The 24,749-nt window shown below is 37.9% G+C and overlaps 2 protein-coding genes across 2 annotated transcripts in view; both read right to left on the reverse strand.

Annotated features, from left to right (window-relative positions):
- Positions 1-24,749, reverse strand: part of LOC110577731 (amyloid beta precursor protein binding family B member 1 interacting protein) — a 109,319-nt gene that overhangs the window by 73,220 nt on the left and 11,350 nt on the right. The gene's annotated exons all lie outside the window — the stretch shown is intronic.
- Positions 15,942-17,504, reverse strand: LOC110577732 (elongation factor 1-alpha 1-like). The gene has a single exon (XM_044915526.1). The coding sequence runs from the start codon at positions 17,496-17,498 to the stop codon at positions 16,110-16,112; it is 1,389 nt and encodes a 462-aa protein (XP_044771461.1). The 5' UTR covers positions 17,499-17,504; the 3' UTR covers positions 15,942-16,109.

Below are 24,749 nucleotides of genomic sequence, written 5' to 3' on the forward strand. Positions count from 1 at the left end.
TAGGTCTTTGCTTGCATGTTCCCTCATTACTGAGGCCTTCCCTATTTCAAAATCAACTCTTTCCTACAACTCCCATTTTCCCTGCTTATATTCTCTTTCCACTTACCAACTAGAATGTAAGCTACATGAGGTCAGGGATTTGATTGTTTTTGCTTACTGCTAGATTCCAGCAAGCAGGGCAATGTAGATACATGATAGTGAATATTTGTTCAATGAGTGGATGAATAAAAAGTTTTTAAAGATTAAAATGTAATATATTCCTTTAGGCTTCATGAAGGCGTGGTTCACCTTTATATTTCTAGTGCCTGCTTTGGTCATGGAAGACCTTCAGTAGTATCTGCTGAATAAATGAATGTCTTAAGGGACAGCAGTGAGAAGAAATGAAGCTAGGGGAAGACAGATTAAAAAAGGAAAATGATTCTACAACCACCTTAGTGGATGTCAAGAATAAATGGTGGATGTTGACATGAATGGATGAAAGATGGTTAGGGAATGATATTGACTCAGAGTAACTCCCTACTCTGCTAAGTCAAGCTCCAGGGTAGGTGAGATGGCTGAGTAAGATCCCAAAATACTTAAACTTAGAAGCAGGACAGTAAGTAACATAAATGTTACTTAGCTCTTTCAAAGGCTACACATTTAAATGTAGAAATCTGGTGGACCCAACTTTAACCAAATGATCAAACTTAGGATCATCATTGATGAGACAGCCTGAGACCACTGTCCCTGATGTGATGCACTGAGGACATGACATCACCATAATGCTGCTGCCAGAATGTTTAGCCTGAGTCTAGTCAAGAGGAATCAATCAGACAAATCCAAATTCAGGGACATTCTGCAAAACAACAAAGTGACTGGTTTGGACTCTTTAAATAAAAGAAGATATAGGAATAATTTGGAAAATTTGAATATGGACTATACATCAGAAAATGCATTAAGTCCATCAAATTTCCTGAATGTGGTAATTGTAATGTGACTGCGTAAGAGCTCTTTGTTCTTAATAGATAAACAGTGCAAAAAAATAGAAGAAATACAATAAAATGTGAATAATTAGTGAATGTGAGTGAAGGGAATATGGATGTCCGTTGCACTATTCTTGCTTTTTTTTGCTATTGTTGAAGTTTTGAAGCTTTTCACTGAAAAGCTGGAGAAAAAAAGAACCAATCTTTAAAGTCAGACAGACCTGAGTTTAAAAAAGCAAGGCAATACAAAACAAAACAAAACAAAACAAGAAAGAGGAACAGGGGATAATAAAATGTAGAGACTGGAAAAGACAATGTAAAAGAAAAGAATCTATCTTGTGAACTGCTGTATGTTGATCATCTAATTCCCACAAAACCCATGTGGGGATCAATATTTCTCTCATTTTCACAGATGAGGAGCCTGTGCTCAGGAGTCTGAGTGATGGGCCCAAGATCACACAGAACCACGGGTAGAAAATACACTGGGACTCACACAACGCATCTGCCTAGAGATGACACACATTCAAACACACACAGAGAAGTAGAACTCTGAAGTGTGGATTACATCGTGATGAAGTTACCTTAAATCTTAAACATAATACTTACTAGGTTATGTAGTGTCTGTTAAAGTTTTATATCTTTATATCCTAAGAATGTATACCAATCACCCACTATTTTTTTTTTTTACCTTTTTTTCACTTATAAATCAAAAGTTCTAGATATTTTCGTCTTATTATCGGGATGAGCTATTTATACAATTCATTGCCAAAGCTTTCAGATTGTAATTTTCAAAGTGAAAAGAGATTGAAATGGCAGGTTATGCATTGCCAAGGATTGCCCTTTAGGTACCAAATGCCTACCTATCAGAAGCTTCTATTAGAATTCAAGAGAAGTTATTTAACTTCCAATAGTGCTTAAGATAATAAAGAAAAATAAATCATTGTATTTAGCCAAGTAAGGAATATAGAAAAATTCACAACTTTCTTTGATAAGCCTAAAAATTATACTGTGAACTCTAATGGTTTTAAGGAACAAGAGTGTATGGCCTTGGGTAGTGAATGGCTGGGTGTCCTGACATGCTCTGCACATCTTAACATCTTCATAGATTCTCAATTTGTGAAGTGAAGACTGTTTTATTTGTAATACTAACAAGAAATGATATGTAATTCTGTGATCCACTTTGTGTTCTTAGATCTTAAAATCTTTCTAAACATTTAATGCAGCATCCTCCCAACTCCAAAAAAGAAAGTATTAATGAATTAATCAATGAAATATGACAGTCACGTTGAGTGTTCTCAAGATGAGAAATGAAAAATGACCTTTGGCTTAAATGCATGAAAGTCCCTGGTTATCTTGGGAGCGCTGAGGGTGGGAGCCAACAGAGGGCTTTCAGAAATGAGTGGGAAACTGAGATAACAACACAGACAACTTTTCTGGGGCCACAGCAATTATACGTGCTTTCTTCTCTGTCGTTCAGAATTCTTCCAAAGTCACTTTCGTGGCTCTGAGCATCTTTCACATGGATGTGCTGCACCATCATCTAATCAAGTCTCTATTGTTGGAAATTTATGGTTTGCTCTTCTTTTTAAGATATGATGCTAGCAGCCAGATGTTTGCATTTGCAGAAAAATTATATGCAGCACGGCTTAAGGATAACACTGGAAATATCAACCAATTCTTGACTTTCTGTGGGGTGAGGAGTTTTCTGTTGTGGCATCGTGGTCAATATTCTGCACCTGTCACTAGAAACCCCCAAAGATTGGGGCTCTTGGTAACGATAAGGGTCAAATGTGGTAAACTCTGCATTAATGAGCTCAAGCAGTGTGTGTCCCACTGTGCCGTTTATTTCTCTCTGTTTGGAACTATTTACAGCCATCTCTGTGACTGCTGGTGTGTGCAAAACCTATTAGGGTGATACATGCCATGGAAAAAATTTACATCGGAAAAATCTGAGGTACATTTGAGATTTTTTCAGTGACAACCCAGTTTTAATTCTTTTCCTGAGTCTCTTACTAAAATTTCTCTCTTCTTCAAAGATGCTAATGACAATACTTTTCACTCTATTTTAAAGAAAGGAACTGAATCTTTACTCTCCCACATTTGAGATGGTTCATCCCTTAAATAAAACAAAAAACATCCAGTATTTTTGTCCTAAACGACCTTCCATAGGTAGCTAGGGTGCGGTGTGTGGGGGCTTCTGTTTTGTGTGCATTTATCTCCCCCTCCATAATAAGTAAGCCCATCTAGGCGGGCCTCAGGCTGGGGAACCACTGAACTGCAGGGGCCAGGCAAGACCCTCCCCCAGGAACAAGACTGGAGTCTAGAACCAGGATGCCTGGGTTCAAGACTCAGCACTTACTGCTGTGTAACCTTGGGCAAGTTACTAATTTCTCAGAGTGTTAGTTTTCTTATCTGTGAAAAAGGCGTGAAAAAAAGCCTTTTTCACAGGGGGTCAAAGTGAGAATTCTATAAATTAATGCATGTAAAGCGCATAGAATAGGCCTGGCTTGGATGGAAGGGCTCAGGAAGTGGAGGTCCTCATACTATTAAGCAGTCGGAACCACAGCCATCTTTCAGCCTCCCGGAAGCCTGGAAGGTCGATGTGCAAGGACACAGGCTGAGGTCAGACACTCTGATTGTGGCTTTGGAGAGGAGGAGGATGGTGATGACAGCATGGAGTATTGTTAGTCAACTGTCTCCAGACCAGGGTCCTCACTCTCACTCCATCCCTTCCCACCAGAGATACCACACGTGGCCTTGGATGGTCTTGGTTGCAACTGGAGGGGGCGGGGAGGTCAGAAGTTGAAAAAGGGAGAGAGTTGAAAAAACAAAAGGACTGCATCTTTTGAGACCTTAATGGAAACCGAGAACACAGGTCTCTGTTTTGCAGAGTACGCGGGAACTGCCCAGAGTAACAGCTGAGGCCACACCAACTGCACAGAGGTCGAAAGTGGAAGGCAGCACTGCTGCTTCAGGAAGGGGGAAAGCAAAGCGGCCCCAGGAAGAACACATAGCCTGCAAAGACAGCATCACAGACGGTGCAGCAGGAATGACTGCATTCCCTGTCTCATTACAGCCACGTCCAAGGGCTCACACGAGCCCTGCTCAGGACTCCGGGAATGAGCCTGGAAAAGCCCACAAAGTGGGGGTACAGAGACACCATCTAGGGTGGCTGGAGCAGGCGCTATTCCTTAGTTACTGTAATAACCACATTTCCCAATTGTTCCCTTAGGTTAGTATGCCCTAGAGAAACGGAGGACACACAAATGTATTCGCAAAGCTATTGTTTATCTTCACATGAGCTCACTTACTTATACAATGATAGGTAGCGGTTTTATACCAGGATTTCTCACTTATGAATTCATTCATTAGCTCAAGAAGCATTTATGGAATGCAAACTCTGTCAGACCCCGTGGTAAGTACTAGGATCCATACCCTGAGTATATGTCCAGTGAATGAAGTTCACAATCTAAACAGGATGACAGACATGCAAATAATTTAACAGCACATAACAATAATATAAAAAGACATGGATAGAATAATACAGGATCAGAGAGGAGAGAACATTAGTTCTTTTGGGGTGAGTTGTTCTGGCAGTCTGAGAGGGAAGGACATGTAACAGCTAAGAGCATGAGCACATACGCTGGATTCTGAAAGACTTGTGTTCTGCTCTGCACTTACTGTGGTGTGATGTTGGGAAACCTTAAATACCTACAGTGTCTAAATCTATAATATGGGAATATTTCACTGGGTTTTATGAGGATTAATGTGTGCAAAGGGCTTACCAAATGCCTGATACATGTTAAATGCCCTATTGTCATCATTTAGATAGTACATATATCTTATTAAAAACATTACCAGACGCTTGAAAGCACATGGCAGGTTGATAGATTTGAATAATCTAGTGAGGCCAAAGCTGATCTGTGGATTTGGTTCAGCATTTCCTCCTCGACAGTGGTTCTCAAAGTGTGGGTCTTCAGATCAGTAGCAGCCGCATACCCAGACACTTAGAAATGCAAATTCTTGGGCCCCACCCCAAAATTGCTGAATCAGTAACTCTGGGGGTGGGGGCAAATAATCTTTTTAACAAGCTGTCCTTGTGATTTTATTGTACACTAAAGTTTGAGAGCCACTGATCCATAAGTAGATTGCAAACTCCAAAAACAAATAATGTAAAGGGATTATGAGAACCAAAACTTTTAGCCAAGACACAAATGGCTTGTGTTTCACACCAAACACAAGGAAAGAAGGCATTTCACACACCCTGTAATATCTCAATGTAAAAAACGCATTAGAAATTATCACATCTTTTTATTGTTTGAAGGTACAAAATGAAAAAGAATCTAGTGTTTAATGTTAGGTATTGGGGGAAATCAAGGTCAGTGAATGTTCCTGTCCTGGGTATCTGGATAAGCTCTTGAAGCAAATATTCACTCAGTTCCTATAGATTGTGAAGCGCTTCCTTTCTTTACTCATATACAAGAAGCATATTCACAGTATAATGACGATAATGATGATGATGGTTGGTGGTTTTAAACACGCCTCCGGTTCTTTGAGGCTTCTTCCATTGAGATGTGGAATCTATGTCTCCTTCCCCTGAATTTGAGCAGGCTCATGATCGCTTTGATAAATGCAGTATAAGTGACACTTCGTGTCTTTGGAGGGTAGGCCATTAAAAGCCATCCCCCTGGGACTCTCAGAACTCCCTCTAGACATTCCATCTAGGAGCCCAGCTGCCACACTGTGAGAAGCTTGAGCCACCTGGAGGGGCCACAGGAGGACTCTCATCACCAATCCCAGGCCAGTCAGGTGAGTGAAAAACCCTCCAAGGGACCCCAGTGTTCAGCTGTTTGGGTCACCCCCAGATGTTCAAGTGTTCCCAGTTGAGGTCACAGACCTCGTAGAGCTGAGACAAGCTAGCCCTGCTGTGACCTGTCTGAATTATGCAACAGTACATAAGTACGACAAGTAATCATAATGTGCAGGATTTCAGAGCACTTCCATGTGTCAAGCACTATACTGTTTTTTTTTTTTTTAAGATTTATGTATTTATTTTAGAGAGAAAGAGAGAGAGCGTGTGCACAGTGGGGGGGGGGCAGAGAAAAAGGGAGAGAGAATCTCAGGGAGACTCCGTGCTGAGGGCAGAACCCAACGCAGGGCTCTATCTCACGACCCTGAGATCATGACCTTGAGATCCCAACCTGAGCTGAAACCAAGGGTCTGACGCTTAATGGACTGCATCACCTAGGTGCCCCTATACTATGTTTTATATGCTACACCTCTTATCCTTTCTACTGCTCTGTATGTGTGTGTGTATATATATATATATATTTTTTTTTCTCTCTGCAAAATATGTTAGCCTCACTTGCATGTGAAGGAATGGAAGCTCTGAAAAGATAGGTATCATACAGGGACACACATGTGGCAAATGACTAGTTTCTGACAAAATTCAATGCATAGAAATGCCAAAATGTTAGTCTGCACCCACCCAAAGATGGTAACTAGGAAATGGCAAATTAAATATTGATAATGATACAATTATGCCATTAAAAAAAAACTTTTAAAAGTTAATGCTTTTTCTATGGAGAATTTAATCATACCTACTCATCAGGAGGTACAAAGATCATTAACTTATTATTAATTACAATTAATAATTATATAATTACAATATACAATCCATAGCAATGTCAGCATTAATAATTTGATTTAATTTATTTTGCCATAATTACGAGATGTTTGTCATGAAAAATACAAGAATTTGTGTCCTTGAATAAGCCAACTAGATAGAATTAACCTAACTACAGAGCATCACAAACAGCAAACTAGTTAAGATCTGAGCAGATTTATGAAATGAAGCAGGACACCTATCAGTTCTATGGATACATGAAAATATTTAATGGCTCTATGAGCATTTCTCCAATTTCTTTGTGAAGGTTATTTACACACAATTTCCTATGGGTATTATTTTTATATATGGCAAATGAGAACCTTTTAATTTAATTATATTTTTCTCCACACAGTCTACATGGGATCACACCCAGTCTATAGCTACAGGATCTTAAATTTTTCTCTTACAGTTGTGAGAAAGCACAAATAAAGAATGAAAATAATGTACTTGAAAACACAGAATGCTCCAGAGTTCTCTGTCAGTTTTGGTTAGACCACTAAGCCAGTTCTCTATTTAATTCATGTATCAAGAAAATAAAAACAGTGAATATGGAACTTGGAATTATCTTTCATCATCGTTCAAATGGTATATATTGGGGCCCTTGTTCTATCATCAGAAAATTTATTAGGTGTGAGTGTGTTACTGGATGAGTCAAACCTGAATTCAGTCCTAACTACTGCATGACTTTGAGCAACTTAACCTGTTGAACTCCAGATTTTTCATCTGTAAAATGGGAGTTAGAAAACCTAATTCATCAAATTGCTTTGAGAGTTAAATTAGCATAGTCAGGCCCCAGCACAGTAACTGGCACACAGTGGTGCTTGTATGTAGGTAGATAAATTTAAAATGCACAGACAGAGAAAGACAAATACAGAATGATCTCACTTATATGTAGAATTAAAAAAAAAAACCACAAAAATCCAAGTTCATAGATACAGAGAACAGATTGGTGGTTGCCAGAGGCAGGGGTGGGGGGTGGGAGAAGTGGGTGAAGGGGTCAAAAGGTAGAAATCTAGTTATAAGTTATAATCTAGTTACACGGGTGTGTAATGTCCAGCATGGTAACTATAGTTAATAATACTGTATTGTATATTTGAAAGTTACTAAGAGAGTAGATCTTAAAAGTTCTCACCACAAGAAAAAATTTTATAACTATGCATGATGACAGATGTTAACTAGAACTATGGTGATCATGTCACAATATAAACAAATATGGAATCATTATGTTGTATACCTGAAACTAATATAAAGCTATATGTCAGTTATAGCTCAAAAAAAGGACCAACAATGCCAAGTGTTGATGAGGTTGTAGAGCAACTGGAAATCTCATATATTGCTAGCAGAAATGCAAAATGGTATAGCCGCTTTGAAAAACAATATGGCAGTACCATACAGTACCATATAAAATTAAACATACGTTCACCACTCAGCTTAGCAATTCCACTTTAAGGTATTAACCCAAGCAAAGTGAAAATATATGCTCACTCAGAAATGTGTTTAAATGTTCATAACAGCATTATTCATAAAACCAAAAGCTGGTGAGTGAATAAACAAATTGCAGTAATTTCATTTCATGGAATCCTACTATCAATAAAAAAAGGAAAAATAGTAATATACAGAACAACATGGATGAATCTAAAAAATATTAGGCTAAATGAGAGAAGCCAAACATAAATACTGCATACTGTGTAATTCCATTTATATGAAACTCTAGAAAAGAAATAGCTATAGTGACTGAAAGCAGGTTGTTGGGGCCAGGAGTTGAAGGGAAGGGTTCAAGTGCAAAGAGGCACAAGGGATAAATATAGTTATCCTATCCATCCTTTAAGCTCAGGTTTATGATAAAATAAAATAAAATGACAACTTCTGGTTCCAAATAGTGGGAGTGAATATACACTCTCTACTAAAATTCTAAGGAAATGACTATGTAACAGTCTGTAAAGCAAGTCAGAATGGCACCACCATACTAAAAATTTTGAGGAATTTCTGGAAGATGTTAAGAAGAAGGGACTATATAGACTGAACAATGAGAGCTAAGGAAGCAGCAGTTCAATATGAGTCTAGAGGAGGGCTGCTAAAGATAGAGCCAAGGAAAACACCCAAGCTCAGGGTCAGCAAGGAGGGAATCCAGAGGCACCCCTCCCAACTGGAGAGGTAATTATTTAAAGGACTGAGTGCTATAGGCCATTTAATTTCTGTGTCACAGCTGGAAATATGAACTGTCACAATTACCCCAGTCTAAAATCAGCAAGAATCTTTGCCTTAAATAACATGGGAAAAGTGTCTCATTGGTTCCTAACCTGGGTATTAAGCTACCCAAAACAAGTAGAGCAGTGCCTTGAAAGTTGGAGTTGCATGACACACAGGCAGATTCCAATCCAACCAGGTGACAATTCAATCAATCAATCAATCAATCAGAAGGGAGTGGGAAGAGAAATGTTCACATTCAATGAAATGCACTAAGAACTCTCATGTGCTCCACCTCCAGCACAAAGCTTTGCTGGCCTCAGTAAACAGCATTCAAGGAGGGCTGAAACTTATATGTCTCATTGTTATCCAAACAAAAGGGAAAAGCTGCCTGTCTATTAATCCCCACATTCATTTATAGAAAAAACCCCATAGTCAGCTTTCTAGCCAGAAAAAGAGGGTTGTAACAGCTGCCAAGTAAATCCATACCATTTTCCTATATTATTCTAGTCCTTTCATTAAAATTATGAATCAACAACCCAGGGTCATGAAATATTTGAGGAAAAGCAAGAGCATGGGAGCCTCAACACTAAAAACCAGAACACTGACCCCTGAGGAGACAGAGCTCATTAGAGAAATGGAAGAGAAATTTTTTAAAAATTTCAACTGATGCCTTCAGAGAATTTTAAGATAATATAGCAACTACAATAGGTTGCTATTAAAAAAGCAACCAAAAAATAAAAAAACAATATTACTTACAAACATAGATGCAAAAATCCCAAATAAAAGTTTAGAAAATCGATTCCAGAAACATATTAAAAGAATAATGCATAATAACCAGGAATGCAAGAACAGCTCACCAGTTGGAAATATATTAGAGTAATTCACTAACTTAAATATTAAATGATAGAACATATGATCATCTTAATGCATGGTGAACAGGTAGTTGGTAAAATCTAATATGTGTTCCTGATTAAAACCTCTTAGCAAGGTTGAAATAGTTGGTACTTTCCTTAATTTATAAGGGTATCTACCAGAAACCAATGGCAACCATTAATCTTTCTTTTTCCTTTTTAAAGGGGGCTCCATGCCCAGCATGGAGCCTAACATGGGCTTGAACTCACAACCCTGAGATCAAGACCCGAGCTGAGATCAAGAGTTAGATGCTTAACTGACTTGAGCCACCCAGGTGCCCCTGGCAACCATTATTCTAACTGTAAAACACAGAAACTGTTTCTATTAAAGTCAGATACAAGTCACAAATTCTCATCATTATTGCTACTATTTGTCTGTTCTGGTGGTCTGAGACAATACAAGGCCAAAATAAATATTTCAAATTTATAGATATTTTATGGTAGGACCTGGCAAACCTTTTCTATAAAGGGCCAGATGATAAATATTTGAGGTTTTGCAGGTCACATGGTCTCTATTACAACTACTCCAGTCTGCTGTTGAAGGGAGAAAGGTGCTGTAGACAACAAGCCATAGCTAGTGGCAATAAAAATTTTTTATTTACTTAAAAATATTAAATATTTAATATGTAAATATTAGGTAACACGTTACTGCACAAGCAATGGGCCAAATACAAAACCAAATAGTAAATCAAAATATGTCTCAAAACAAAAGAAAAAGAAAACACAATATTTCAAAACCTATGGGATGGAGCAAAAGCAGATGTTAGAGTGAAATTTATGCTATAAATGCCTGTGTTAAGAAAAAAATTTCAAATAAACAACTTAACATTACACCACAGGAACTAAAAAAAGAAGAAACTAAGCTGAAACTTAGAGGAAGGAAATAACAAAGAAAAATCACCAATAAATAAAATAGAGACCAGAATAAACAGTAACATAACATTGAAAGTAATGACCAGTTTAAAAAAAAAAAAATTGGTAATGGTTTAACTACCTTAACTAAGAAAAAAAAGAGAAGACTTGAAAACCAAAATGAGAAATGGAAGAGAAAACAATACAACAGATAACCACAGAAATACATAGTGTGGTGGGCGCCTGGGTGGCTCAATTGGTTAAGCGACTGCCTTCGGCTCAGGTCATGATCCTGGAGTCCCGGGATCGAGTTCCGCATCGGGCTCCCTGCTCGGCGGGGGGTCTGCTTCTCCCTCTGCCCTCTTCCCTCTCGTGCTCTCTGTCTCTCATTCTCTCTCTCTCAAATAAATAAATAAAATCTTAAAAAAAAAAAAAGAAATACATAGTGTGGTAACAGATTACTATAAATAATTATATACTAATAAATCAGATAACTTAGAAAAAAAGACCAGATAAATCCTAAAAATATACAAGTTATCATGATTGAATCATGAATTGAATCCTACAAATACAGGAAATCTTCTTAGACCAATAACAAGAATGAAAGTTGAATTAGGAATCAAAAATCTCCCAGCACACAAAAGCCCAAGACCACATGGTTTCATTGGTGAATTCTACCAAACATTTAAAAAAATAATTAATGACAATTGTTATCAAAATCTTACAAATAATGGAATGGAGGGAACACATTCAAAATCATTCCATGAGGCCAGTACTACCCTGATACCAAAGCAGGATTAAAACAATAAAAGAACAACAAAGTCTAGTTTGTCTGATATAAGTATTGCTACTCTGACTTTCTTTCCTTTTTTTTTTTTTAAAGATTTTATTTATTTATTTGACAAAGACAGAGACAGCAAGAACATGAACACAAGCAGGGGGAGTGGGAGAGGGAGAAGCAGGCTTCCCGCGGAGCAGGGAGCCTGATGCGGGGCTCGATCCCAGGACCCTGGGATCATGACCCGAGCTGAAGGCAGATGCCTAATGGCTGAGCCACCCAGGTGCCCCTTCTGACTTTCTTTTGACATCCATTTGCAAGATAAATGTTATCTCCAACCCTTCACCTTCAATCTGCAGGTATCTTTAGGTCTAAAATGAATCTCTTGTAGGCAGCATATAGATGGGTCTTTTTTTTTTTACCCATTCTGACCATTACCATTTTTTTACCCTATGTCTTTTGCTTGGAGCATTTAGTTCATTTACATTCAAAGTAATTATTGATAGATATGTATTTATTGTCATTTTATTATTTATTTTGTCATTGTTTCTGGAGATTTTCTCTAATCTTTTCTTGTCTTTGTCACTATTGGTCTCTCCTTTGCACTCAAGGAGTCCTCTTTAATATTTCTTGTTGGGCAGGCTTAGTAGTCACAAACTCCTTTAGTTTTTGTCTGTCTGGGAAACTCTTTATCTCTCCTATTCTGAATGATAGCCTTGCTGGATAGAGTATTTGTGGCTGCAGATTTTTCCCATTCAGTACTTTGAATATATCATGCCACTTTCTTCTGGCTTGCTAAGTTTCTGTTGAGAAATCTCCAGCTAGCCTTATGGGTTTTCCCTTGTAAGTTAAGGACTTCTTTTGTCTTGTTGCCTTTAAGATTTTTGCTTTATCACTATATTTTGAAAATTTAATTAAAAAGTGTCTTGGTGTTGGCCTGCTTTTGTTGATTTGGATGGGCATTCTATGTGCTTCCTGGATCTGGATGTCTATTTCCTTTCCCATATTAGGGAAGTTTTCTGCTATTATTTCTTGTGATAAATTTTCTGCCCTCTTTCCCTCTTCCCCCCTTCTTCTTTTTCTTCTGGGATTCCTATAATACAAATGTTATTACATTTGATGGAGTCACTGTGTTCCCTAAGTCTATTCTTGTGTTGCATATTTTTCTTTCTTTTCTTCATCTTAATTATTGTCCATTATTTTATCTTCTAGGTCATTAATTCATTCCTCTGCTTCTTCCAGCCTGCTGTTCATTTAATCAAGGCTGTTGCCAATCTCATTTATTGTATTCTTCATCTTTGATTCTTTTTTTTAACTCTTTTATCTCTGTGGTAAGTGTTTCATTGATGTCTTCTATTCTTTTCTCAAGCCCAGTGAATATCCTTATGGTTGTTGCTCTAAATTCTCCATCAGGCATGTTACTTATATTTGTTTCACCAAGACCTCTGGTTGTGGTCTTTATCTTGTTCTTTCATTTGGGATAAATTCCTCCATCTTCACATTTTGTCTAAGTCTCTGTCTTCTTCTTCAATGTGGCATCTTCTTTACCTTTAGTTGTGGAGTTTGTTCTGTCAGTCTTCAGGCCAATTTCTGGGGTATTTAGGATGATTTGATATTTATCTAGTTGTGTTCATGGGACGAGAGGAGGCTAGGGTCCTCCTACTACACCACCATCTTTGATCTCAAACTTTATTTACAAAAGCCATGCAACAGATTTGTTAAATAGGCAATAGGGAAAAGATGAAATTAGTATAATACATAGATGACATTATTGTCTATATAGGAATACAAGCAAAAAGTAAAATTAATTAGATAGCAGATGTGATGTAAATATATACAAAACAACAACATTCCCATATATCCAGCAATAAACGTTAGAAAATGATAACGGCAAAAAAATCAAATTTGTAACAGCAACAAAAGCTATGAAGAATACAGAAATAAATAATAAACATTTTGCTAATTCTAGATAGAGAAATCTAAATGGCATAAAGGACAACGTGAACAAATGGACAGAACATGTTACTAGAAAGGAACATTCAATATGGTTAAGATATCATTCTTCCTAAATGAAAAGAAAATTTTTGCAATTTCAATCAAACTTCCAGATGGATTAAAACAAAACAAAACAAAAACAAACAAAAGCTGGCAAAAAAAAGTTTTTCTTTCTCCTCTTCCTCTCTACCGCCCTCCCTTTCCTTCTTTATAATTTTATGGCAGATACTACTATCTGGCTTTCTGAAACCCTCTTTCCTACTGCCTTATATGATGTGTTCCCATAACACTGAAACTGGAAATCTAGAAATGATGTTTCCCAGACTCCTCTGAAGTTAGGGTTCTACCTGTGATCCAGTCAAGGAGACACAAAGACATGAGATCTGCTAGGTGGAAATGAGCAACATAACTGAAAGCCACATGTGGACAAACAATCTTCCAGGGACAGCTGTCCTGTCCATTTTATTTTATTTTATTTATTTTATTTTATTATCTTTTCAAGTTTTTATTTAAATTCCAATTCATTAACATACAGTGTAATATTGGTTTCAGGTATAGAATTTAGTGCCCCTATCATTTTAGATTGAGTAGTGGGTACTGGCAGCAGCGATGTTTCACCAGAACAGTTCTGAACATATGGCTGGGCATTTTTCCTGCCTGTTATTCCTGACTTTCAACATCATACCTGACTCCCTGACCCTCCCAGTTTTGTATGCAGCCATACGGCTTATAGTAAACTCCTTTCCATTTAATCTAAAATGGATTCTGTTTTCTTCTTCTTTTCTTTCCTGCTTTTTTTTTTAGAGAGGGTGAAGAGGGCAGGAGGGATAGAGGGAGAGAGAATCTTAACCAGGCTCCATGCCCAGTGCGGAGCCTCATGCAAGGCTCGATCTCACAACCCTGAGATCATGGTAAGAGTTGAGATCAAGAGTCAGATGCTTAACCCACTGAGCCACCCAGGCGCCCCAGATTGTTTTCTGATCATTACAAGTAGTGAGGTGTTTTATATTCATTCATTTGTTGACAAATATTTATTAAATACCTAATATCATAGAAATATTCATTCTCTTTATTTTACTTATTCAACCTTTAGAAATTTGATTCAAGAAAATTTTACATACTATGAAAGAACTCTGCCTGAAGGTGAAACTGCAGCATTATTGGAAATTAAAAGCAATTTAAACATCCAACAAATAAAGGAAGAATTGTTATTGTATTGCAGTCAATTTTTTTTTGTTACTATTAAAAATAATGGATATTATTTTTAGCCATATATTTAAGTAAAATAAGCAGGATACAAAATAATTTATATTCTAATTTATAATAATGTAAGAAAACCAGGGGCAAATAAAAAATACTAGAAGATATTAAATCAGCATGTGAAATAGTGCTTCTGTTAGGGTGCTGGTCTCTTTCTCTACTTTCCAAATTTTCCATCATGTGTCAATTTCATAATTTAAAATAGAATTAAGAGTCACATTTGAGTTCAGTCCATAGAAATGATTTAAAGGGTATGCTGGTATAAGCAGACCTTAATACATATTATATACATTTTTAAGTTGAGATATAATTGAACATACAATATTATGTATGTTTAAGGTGTACAATGTGTTGATTTGATACATTTATATACTGCAGTATGAGCACCAGCATGTTAGCTAACATTTCTTTTTTTTAAAATTTTTTAATTGTTATGTTAATCACCATACATTACACCATTAGTTTTTGATGTAGTGTTCCATGATTCATTGTTTGTGCATAACACCCAGTGCTCCATGCAGAACATGCCCTCTTTAATACCCATCACCAGGCTAACCCATCCTCCCACGCCCCTCCCCTCTAGAACCCTCAGTTTGTTTTTCAGAGTCCATCGTCTCTCATGGTTCGTCTCCCCCTCTGATTTCCCCCCGTTTATTCTTCCCCTCCTGCTATCTTCTTCTTTTTTTTTTCTTAACATATATTGCATTATTTGTTTCAGAGGTACAGATCTGTGATTCAACAGTTAGCTAACATTTCTATCATGTCACATAATTATCATTTCTTTTCTGTGGTAAAACAATTAAGATCTAGTCTTTTAGCAACTTTGAAGTTTATAATACAGTATTGTTGACTATAATCACTATGCTGTGGATTAGATCTCCAGGACTTACTTATCTACTAGTTGCAAGTTTGTACCCTTCAACATCTCCCCAATTCTCCCATCCTCCAGCTCCTGGAAACCACCATTCTACTCTTTTTTTTTTTTTCTCATTAAACTTTTGTTTTAATGGGTCTCAAAATTCTGTGACAGATTTTTGGTCAAGTTGTTTCCATTAAAAAGTAATGATTTTAGGGTGCCTGGGTGGCTCAGTTGGTTAAGCGACTGCCTTCGGCTCAGGTCATGATCCTGGAGTCCCTGGATCGAGTCCTGCATCAGGCTCCCTGCTCGGCAGGGAGCCTGCTTCTCCCTCTGACCCTCCCCCCCCATGTGCTCTCTCTCTCTCTCTCATTCTCTCTGTCTCAAATAAATAAATAAAATCTTAAAAAAAAAAAGTACTGATTTTAAAAACTAATAACTTAAAACTGCCACACACACACACAAAAAACAAATGGTCCACAAAACATTCTCCTTTCCTTCTGAGGGTTTTATGATGCATTGTTATCATTAACCAGTCTTTTACTGTTAAACTTAAATGGCCAATTGACACAAACAGTTCTGAGACCGTTCTTCCACCACTGATTAAGACTGGGGTGGCAGGTATTGGGGATAATATTCATTTAGCCTTCTGAGCTTTCTGGGCAGACCTGGTGACCTTGCCAGCTCCAGCTACTTTCTTGTCCACCGCTTTGATGACACCCACAGCAACCGTCTGTCTCATGTCACGAACAGCAAAACGGCCTAGAGGAGGATAGTCAGAGAAGCTCTCAACACACATAGGCTTGCCAGGAACCATATCAACAATGGCAGCATCACCAGATTTCAAGAACTTGGGACCATCTTCCAGCTTTTTTCCAGAATGATGATCTATCTTCTCCTTCAGCTCAGCAAACTTGCAAGCAATGCGAGCTGTGTGACAATCCAGCACAAGTGCATATCCAGCACTGATTTGGCCTGGATGGTTCAGGATAATCACCTGAGCTGTGAAGCCAGCTCCTTCCATGGGTGGGTCATTTTTGCTGTCACCAGCCACACTGCCACGACGAACATCTTTGACAGATATGTTCTTCACATTGAAGCCCACATTGTCCCCAGGAAGAGCCTCACTCAAAGCTTCATGGTGCATTTCAACAGACTTTACTTCAGTTGTAACATTGACTGGAGCAAAGGTGACCACCATGCCAGGTTTAAGAACACCAGTCTCGACTCGGCCCATAGGGACAGTACCAATACCACCAGTTTTGTAGACGTCCTGGAGAGGCAGATGCAAGGGCTTGTCAGTTGGACGAGTTGGTGGCAGAATGCAATCCAGAGCTTCAAGCAGTGTGGTTCCACTGGCATTCCCATCTTTACGGGTGACTTTCCATCCCTTGAACCAAGGCATGTTAGCACTTGGCTCCAGCATGTTGTCACTGTTCCAACCAGAAATTGGCACAAATGCTACTGTGTTGGGGTTGTAGCCAATTTTCTTAATGTAGGTGCTGACTTCCTTAACGATTTCCTCGTATCTCTTCTGGCTGTAGGGTGGCTCAGTGGAATTCATCTTGTTAACACCAACAATTAGTTGTTTTACACCCAGGGTATAAGCCAGAAGGGCATGCTCACGGGTCTGCCCATTCTTGGAGATACCGGCTTCAAATTCACCGACACCAGCAGCAACAATCAGGACAGCACCGTCAGCCTGAGATGTGCCTGTAATCATGTTTTTGATAAAGTCTCTGTGTCCTGGGGCATCAATGATGGTCACATAATACTTGCTGGTCTCGAATTTCCACAGGAAGATATCAGTGGTGATACCACGTTCACGTTCAGCTTTCAGTTTATCCAAGACCCAGGCATACTTGAAGGAGCCCTTTCCCATCTCAGCAGCCTCCTTCTCAAATTTTTCGATAGTTCTTTTGTCGATCCCACCACATTTGTAGATCAGATGACCAGTAGTGGTAGACTTCCCCGAATCTACGTGTCCAGTGATGATGATGTTGATGTGAGTCTTTTCCTTTCCCATTTTGGTTTAGGTTGAGTGGTGGTTTTCATGACACCTGTGTTCTGGTGGCAAACCCGTTGCAAAAAAGCCATTCTACTCTGTTTTGATGAGCTTGGTTCTTTTAGAGCCTACACTCTCACTTATGTGAGATCATACAGTATTTGTCTTTCCCTGCCTGACTTATCTCACTTAGCACAGCACTCTCAAGGTCTATCTATGTTGTTATAAATAGGATTTCCTTCTCTTTGAAGACTGAATAATATCCCATTCCAATAATATTCCAATATATACCACATCTTCTTTATCCACGCATCCACTGATGGACACTTATGTTGTTTTCTATCTTGGCTATGGTGAATAATGTCACAATGAGCCTGAGCGTGCAGGTATCTCTTTGAGATCCTGTTTTCATTCCCTTTGGATATATTCTCAGAAGAGAGATTGCTGGACCATAAGGTAGTTCTATTTTTAATACTTTGAGGAACCTCCATGCTGTTTTCCATAGTGGCTGAACCAATTGACATTTCCGACATGTATAAGGGTTCCCTCATTTCCACATCCTCGCTAACACGTTATCCTTTGTCTTCTTGATAACAGCCATTCTGACAGGTGTGAGGTGATACCTCATTGTGGTTCTGATTTGCACCCCTCATGATTAGTGATGTTAAGCACTTTTTCATGTACCTGCTGGCCATTTGTATCCTTTTTTTGGGAAAAATATCTATTTAAGTCCTCTGTTTATTTTTAAATTGGGTTGTTTTGTTGTTGTTATGGAGCTGTACAAGTTATTTATATATTTTGGATGTTAACTTCTTATCTGACACACGGTTTGCAAATATTTTCTTCCATTCCTTAAGTTACCTTTTCATTAAATTCCATCGTGAGAGCTGCTCACAAAAAAAGGGAAAAAGGTACTCTTTTCCACCCTATCTGATTGTGACTTTGCTCTCCAAAACATTGTCAGGATCAATTTGAGGTGGAAAGTGTATTGCAACAGTTCCCTGTCTTTCTTGCCCATGCTCTTAGTGAAAAGAAAATTCAAATGAAAATGTATCCTTCATGTGTTGTTTCTGATTGGTGAATTTTATGATTATTTTTATAAAAGAGATTTTATTTTTTGTTACTATGCTTAGTAACTTTCCAGGGAGTGTTTTTCTTGTCAGAAGTTAATTATTTTCATTATTTCTCTGGAGCAACAACTGCAATTAAGAATTTAGCATTATTTGTCTAGGTTCAGAACTGATTTATTATTAAACTTCCTAGCCAAAAATATATTCTTTTATGTATTCAGATTATTTTGAAAACTATATCTCTCTCTATATATATACATATATATAGTATATAGAAATAATACTAAAGATTCAGCTTATAAAATTATGACCTTAGCAATGGTAATACATTTCTTCTCTATATATGACTGATTAATGGAAAAAAATAAAGATACTAGAACAGATTTGAGTAAAAATCAGACTTTGCTTTATAAAATTAGGCTTAGCTTATAATGTTTATTGAAAACTAGTCATATATCAGAAAATCCCAATAAACCCAGAGGAGAAATCATACAGGCTGTATTTTCTGATTAAACATAATAAAACAAAATACTAATAAAATATTAAATAAATAAAAGAAATCCTTAAGAAAAAAGCATTTCCCTAACAACTTAGGGATTAGAGGAAAAAATTTCAAAAGGATAATTTCAAACTACCTAGAAAATAGCCATAGGAAAAAATACACACACACATAATCAATTTAACCAGAGTCAAAAAGAAAAAAAAAAATGAAAGCCTTCCACAATGACAATAATTAAAGCAAAATAGTATAAGAATAAAACAGACAATGATGGAACATAACAGAATGTAGAAATATGTTGAAGAATATTAAAGAATTTGGTGCTTTATAATCTTACCAGAATGGGAAACATAAAATGAAATGCAGTCTTAATGTTTTTGGCTAGCATACTATAGTCTTTGTTTTGCACCAACTTTATCATTGATAACTTATTTTAGAACATTGCAACTGTTCAGTGATGTCCTGATATAAAAGACATAATATATTAAGAGACAACTTAGGTTCACTCTGTTACGGACACTGAAAGAAAAATGGGATACTGTGCTTGGTTAGTTTCTTTGATCAGGTATTCATGTACCTTTCCAGATGGATGTCTCAGTAAAACTGCCAAGAAACCACACATGAAGTCCTCACACCTTCCATTCCACTCATCTTCCTGTTATCTAGACAGCTGTCTTGGCAAAGGTATGACCATTAAAATATCCAGATTTCATAAAAATGCAGCTGTAACTATTTTTTGAAGCAAAGGTGGCAACAAAGTTACCACTTCAGAAAAATGATTTAGTCATTTTAGCTCTGATCCAGGATTATCTTTGGGATTTATCCTCCCTGATCTTTGTTTTCTATTATCTTTATTCCTATTCTCTAATCTCTGTAGATATTGCTGCAGAGTGAAGCAGAAACAGCTTACTTATCCATGTCTCCATCTCTCCTCACATTGAGCCCTGCATTTATACTTCCGTTGTCCACAGGACATTCCCACATAGGGCAGTGTTCAACGACAACATGGTCCCCTTCCAGCTTCCTCTTCTCCACCCTGCTCCTCACCATAGGTCATGGTGCTGCAAGAACCAAGTTGGGAACTGGGGAGAAAGTCAGCACAGCTCTGGGTGCTAACCAGATGCCAGGGAAGATCAGTGCAGTGAAGTGAGGCTGAGACTGGGTGTTTGGGCAGAAGACACTAAAGTCAAACGTCTGAGCCACGAGAAATGTGGAACTGAAACAGAAGCGTTAGGAGGTGGAAAAGCAGATGAGACAAAGTCAAGAACAGGCTCAGCGAAGAAATACAGGGTGGGCTAACATAATAGCTGTGGGTGTTTGCGATGACCAGACTCAGACTTGTGGCTAAAAGGAGCCACCTAGACATGACTATCCCTCTGCCCACATAATACACCCCCCCGACCAAAAAAAAAAACCTGAGTCTACATTTGTCTTTACCTATAGTCCAATTATCTCCTCTCAGCCATTCTCAGGAATTTCAGGGGCATCTTGTTAGCCTTCTGTTCCAGCCCCCAACTGGATCAGCCGGTGTGTCTGGTCAATGCAGCCTTCCTGATGCCCTTGAACTTGTCCCATTCTTTCCACAAGTATCACCCTAGTTCAGCTCCTCCACAGGTCTTACCAGGACTCTGCCATCTGCTTACTATTTATCTCCCTACCTCTAGTCTCTCCTTTAATCCAGTGTCTAAAATGCCACCAGGGTTTTCTTATTAAAACCCAGTTCTCGGGCGCCTGGGTGGCTCAGTCGGTTAAGCGACTGCCTTCGGCTCAGGTCATGATCCTGGAGTCCCTGGATCGAGTCCCGCATCGGGCTCCCTGCTCGGCAGGGAGTCTGCTTCTCCCTCTGACCCTCCTCCCTCTCATGCTGTCTCTCATTCTCTCTGTCTCAAATAAATAAATAAAATCTTTAAAAAAACAAAAAAACAAAAAAAACAAAAAAAACCCAGTTCTCTTCATATCCTTTCAATTAGCAATAACTTTTCAGTGGCTCTCTCCTGTCTGCAGGATATAATCTATACTCTTTAATGTGGCTTTTATGTTCTTTTACAGTCCGATCCCCATCAACTTCTCCAACTTCACCTTCCAGACATCATCATGTTCTTCCCATAAAACCTCCTCTGCTGCTATAACTACTGTTTTCTTTATAACCCCCTGGCACACCAGATGCCTTCTTTAATGTCCTGGAGCCAGAGTACAAATTGCTTCTAATGCATCTTTTCATCTTCCCAGTGGTTAGAGCAGCACCTTGAACACAGGCCCTGCACTCCGTATTTTAAAAAATATTTTTATTACGATACAATTCACATAATGTTTAAAGCTTATAATTCAATAGTTTTTGGTATTTCTATAGGGTTGTGCAACCATCAATAAAATCTGATTTTAGAAAATTTTCTTCTCTCCTAAAAGAAACTCCATACTCATTGGCAGTCCCTCACCATTTCCCTCCCCCACCCTAAGCAATCACCAATCTACTTTCTTTCTATATAAATTTGCTTATTGTGGGCATTTCATATAAATGAAACCATACAGTATGTGGTCTTTTCAACATGATACTCTATGTAGAAAGCCCAAAAGACTCCACCAAAAAATGGTTATAACTAATACATGAATTCAGCAAAGTTGCAGGATATAAAATCAATGTGCAAAAATCTACTGCATTTCTATACACCAACAATGAAGCAGCAGAAAAAGAAATCAAGGAATCGATCTTATTTGCAATTGTGCCAAAACAATAAGATACCTAGGAATAAACCTAACTAAAGAGGTAAAAGATCTATATGGTGGGGTGTCTGGGTGGCTCAGTCGGTTAAGCATCCAACTCTTGATTTTGGCTTAGGTCATGATCTCAGGGTTGTGACATCGAGTCCTGTGTTGGGCTCTGCGCTGGGTGTAGAGCCTGCTTAAGATTCTCTCTCTCCTTGTCCCTTTGCCCCTCCTCCACCCCTTAAAAAAAAAAATCTGTACTCTGAAAACTATAGAACCCTTAGGAAAGAAATTGAAGAGGACACAAAGAAATGGAAAAGCATTCCATGCTCATGGATTGGAAGAACAAATGTCTATACTATATTTGGATTGCATTAAATGTGTAAAGCAATACACACATTTAATGCAATCCTTATCAAAATACCACCAGAATTTTTCACAGAGGTAGAACAAACAATCCTAAAATTTGTATGGAACCACAAAAGACCCTGAAGCAATCCTGAAAAAGAGAAACAAAACTGGAGGCATCATAATTCTAGATTTCAAGCTATATTACAAAGCTGTTGGCATCAAGACAGTATGATGCTGGCGCAAAAACAGATGATCAATGGAACAGAATAGAGAACCCAGAATTGGATCCACAATTACATGGTCAACTAATCTTTAACAAAGCAGGAAAGAATATCCAATGGAAAAAAGAAAGTTTCTTCAACAAATGGTGTTGGGAAAACTGGCCAGCAACATGCAGAAGAAAGAAACTAGACTACTTTCTTACACCATACACAAAAATAAATTCAAAATGGCTGAAAGACCTAAATCTGAGACAGGAAACCATCAAAATCCTAGAGGAGAACATGGGCAGAAACCTCCTTGACCTTGGTCATCACAACTTCTTGCTAGACACGTCACTGAAGGCAAGGGAAACAAAAAGCAAAAGTGAACTACTGGGGTTTCATCAAGATAAAAAGCGTCTGTACATTGAAGGAAACAATCAATGAAACTAAAAGGCAGCCTTTGGAATGGAAGAAGATATTTGCAAACGACGTATCTGATAAAGGGTTAGTATCTAAAATCTATAAAGAACTTATCAAACTTGACACCTAAAAAACTAATAATCCAGTTAAGAAACGAGCAGAAGACATGAATAGACACTTTTCCAAAGACACCCAGATGGCTAACAGACACATGAAAAGATGCTCAACATCACTCATCATCAGGGAAATGCAAATCAAAACACTATGAGATATTACCTCACACCTGTCAGAATGGCTAAAAATGGCTAAAAATACAACACAAGAAACAACAGGTATTGGTGAGGATGTGGAGAAAGGGGAACGCTCTTACACTGTTGGTAGGAATGCAAACTGGTGCAGCCACTCTGAAGAACAGTATGGAGGTTCCTCAAAAGGTTAAAAATAGAACTACCCTATAATCCAGCAATTGTACTACTAGGTATTTACCCAAAGAATACAAAAATACAGATTCTAAGGGGTACATCCCCCCTGATATTTACACCATTATCAACAACAGCCAAACTATGGAGAGAGCCCAAGTGTCCATTCAACTGATGAATGGATAAAGAAGATGGAGTATATATATACAATGGACTATTACTCAGGCATTTAAAAGAATGAAATCTTGCCATTTGCAATGATGTGAATGGGGCTAGAGTGTATTATGCTAAGTGAAGTAAGTCAGTCAGAAAAAGACAAATACCGTATGATCTCACTCAGATGAACATATGGGAAGGAGGGGAAAGAAAGGAGAGAGGGAAACAAACCATAGGAGACTCTTAATGATAGAGAACAAACTGAGGGTTGATGGAGGGAAGTGGGTGGGGGACGGGCTGGATGGGTGATGGGTATCAAGGAGGGCGCTTGTGATGAGCACTGGGTGTTGTATTTATGTGATGAATCACTGACTTCTACTCCAGAAGCAAATATTACCCTGTATGTAACTAAGCAAAATTTAAATAAAAAGTTTTTTAAAAAATGTGGTCTTTTGTGTCTGGCTTCTTTCACTTAAGGATAATGTTTCCAAAGTTCATTCATGTTATAATATGTATCAGCACTTTGTTTCTTTTTATTGCTGAATATTTCATTGTACTGAAACACCATATTTTGATTATTCATTCATTAGTTGATGGACATTTGGGTTGTTTCCACTTTTCCGCTATTATTAATTATGCTGCTATGAATATTTGTGTACAGGATTTTGCATAGAATATGTTTTCATTTCTCTTAGGATTCCCAGGAATGGAACTGCTGGGTTATATGATAAGTTTAACTTTTTGAGGAACTGCTGAACTGTTTTTCCAAATCTGTGGCGTGATTTTACATTCCACTGGCAGTGTATGAAGTTTTGAATTTCTCCATGTCTTCATCAATACATGTGTCTCTCATTTTGATTATAGCCCTCCTAGTGAGTATGAAGTTCTCATTGTGGTTTTAATTTGCATTTCCTGTATGTCTAATGATGCTGAGCAATTTTCATGTGCTAATTGGTCATTTCTATACCTTCTTTGGAGAAAAGTTTCCTCAGATCTTCTCCCTAGTATTAAAATGGATTATATGTCTTTTATATATATTATGTTGTTGTCATAAGACTTCTTTAAATATTCTGAATATAAGTCCCTTAACAAATACAGATGGGTTATGTTTCAATAAACTCATTGTAAGGTGAAAATATCCTGAGTAAAAAATGCATTTAATATGCCTAACCTACTGAACATCATAGCTTTGCCTAGCTGACCTTAAACGTGCTCAGAATACTTACATTAGTCTACGGTTAGGCAAATCATCTAACGCAAAGCCTATTTTATACTAAAGTGTTGAATAGCTTACGTAATTTATTGAACACTGCACTGAAAGCAAAAAACACAATGGTTGTGTGGGTGCAGAACAGTTGTAAGTGTATCAGTTGTTGAGCCTTGTGATCCTGTGGCTGTCAGGGCTGAGGCTCGGGGCCAGTGCCCAGCATCATGAGAGAGTATCGTACCAT

This window comes from Neomonachus schauinslandi, chromosome 5 (assembly GCF_002201575.2).
Source record: "Neomonachus schauinslandi chromosome 5, ASM220157v2, whole genome shotgun sequence".
In the NCBI taxonomy this organism is placed as follows: Eukaryota; Metazoa; Chordata; class Mammalia; order Carnivora; family Phocidae; genus Neomonachus; species Neomonachus schauinslandi.

Excerpts from the sequence above, each read along its gene's own strand:
- LOC110577732 (XM_044915526.1), bottom strand. The coding sequence starts at position 17,498 with ATGGGAAAGGAAAAGACTCACATCAACATCATCATCACTGGACACGTA.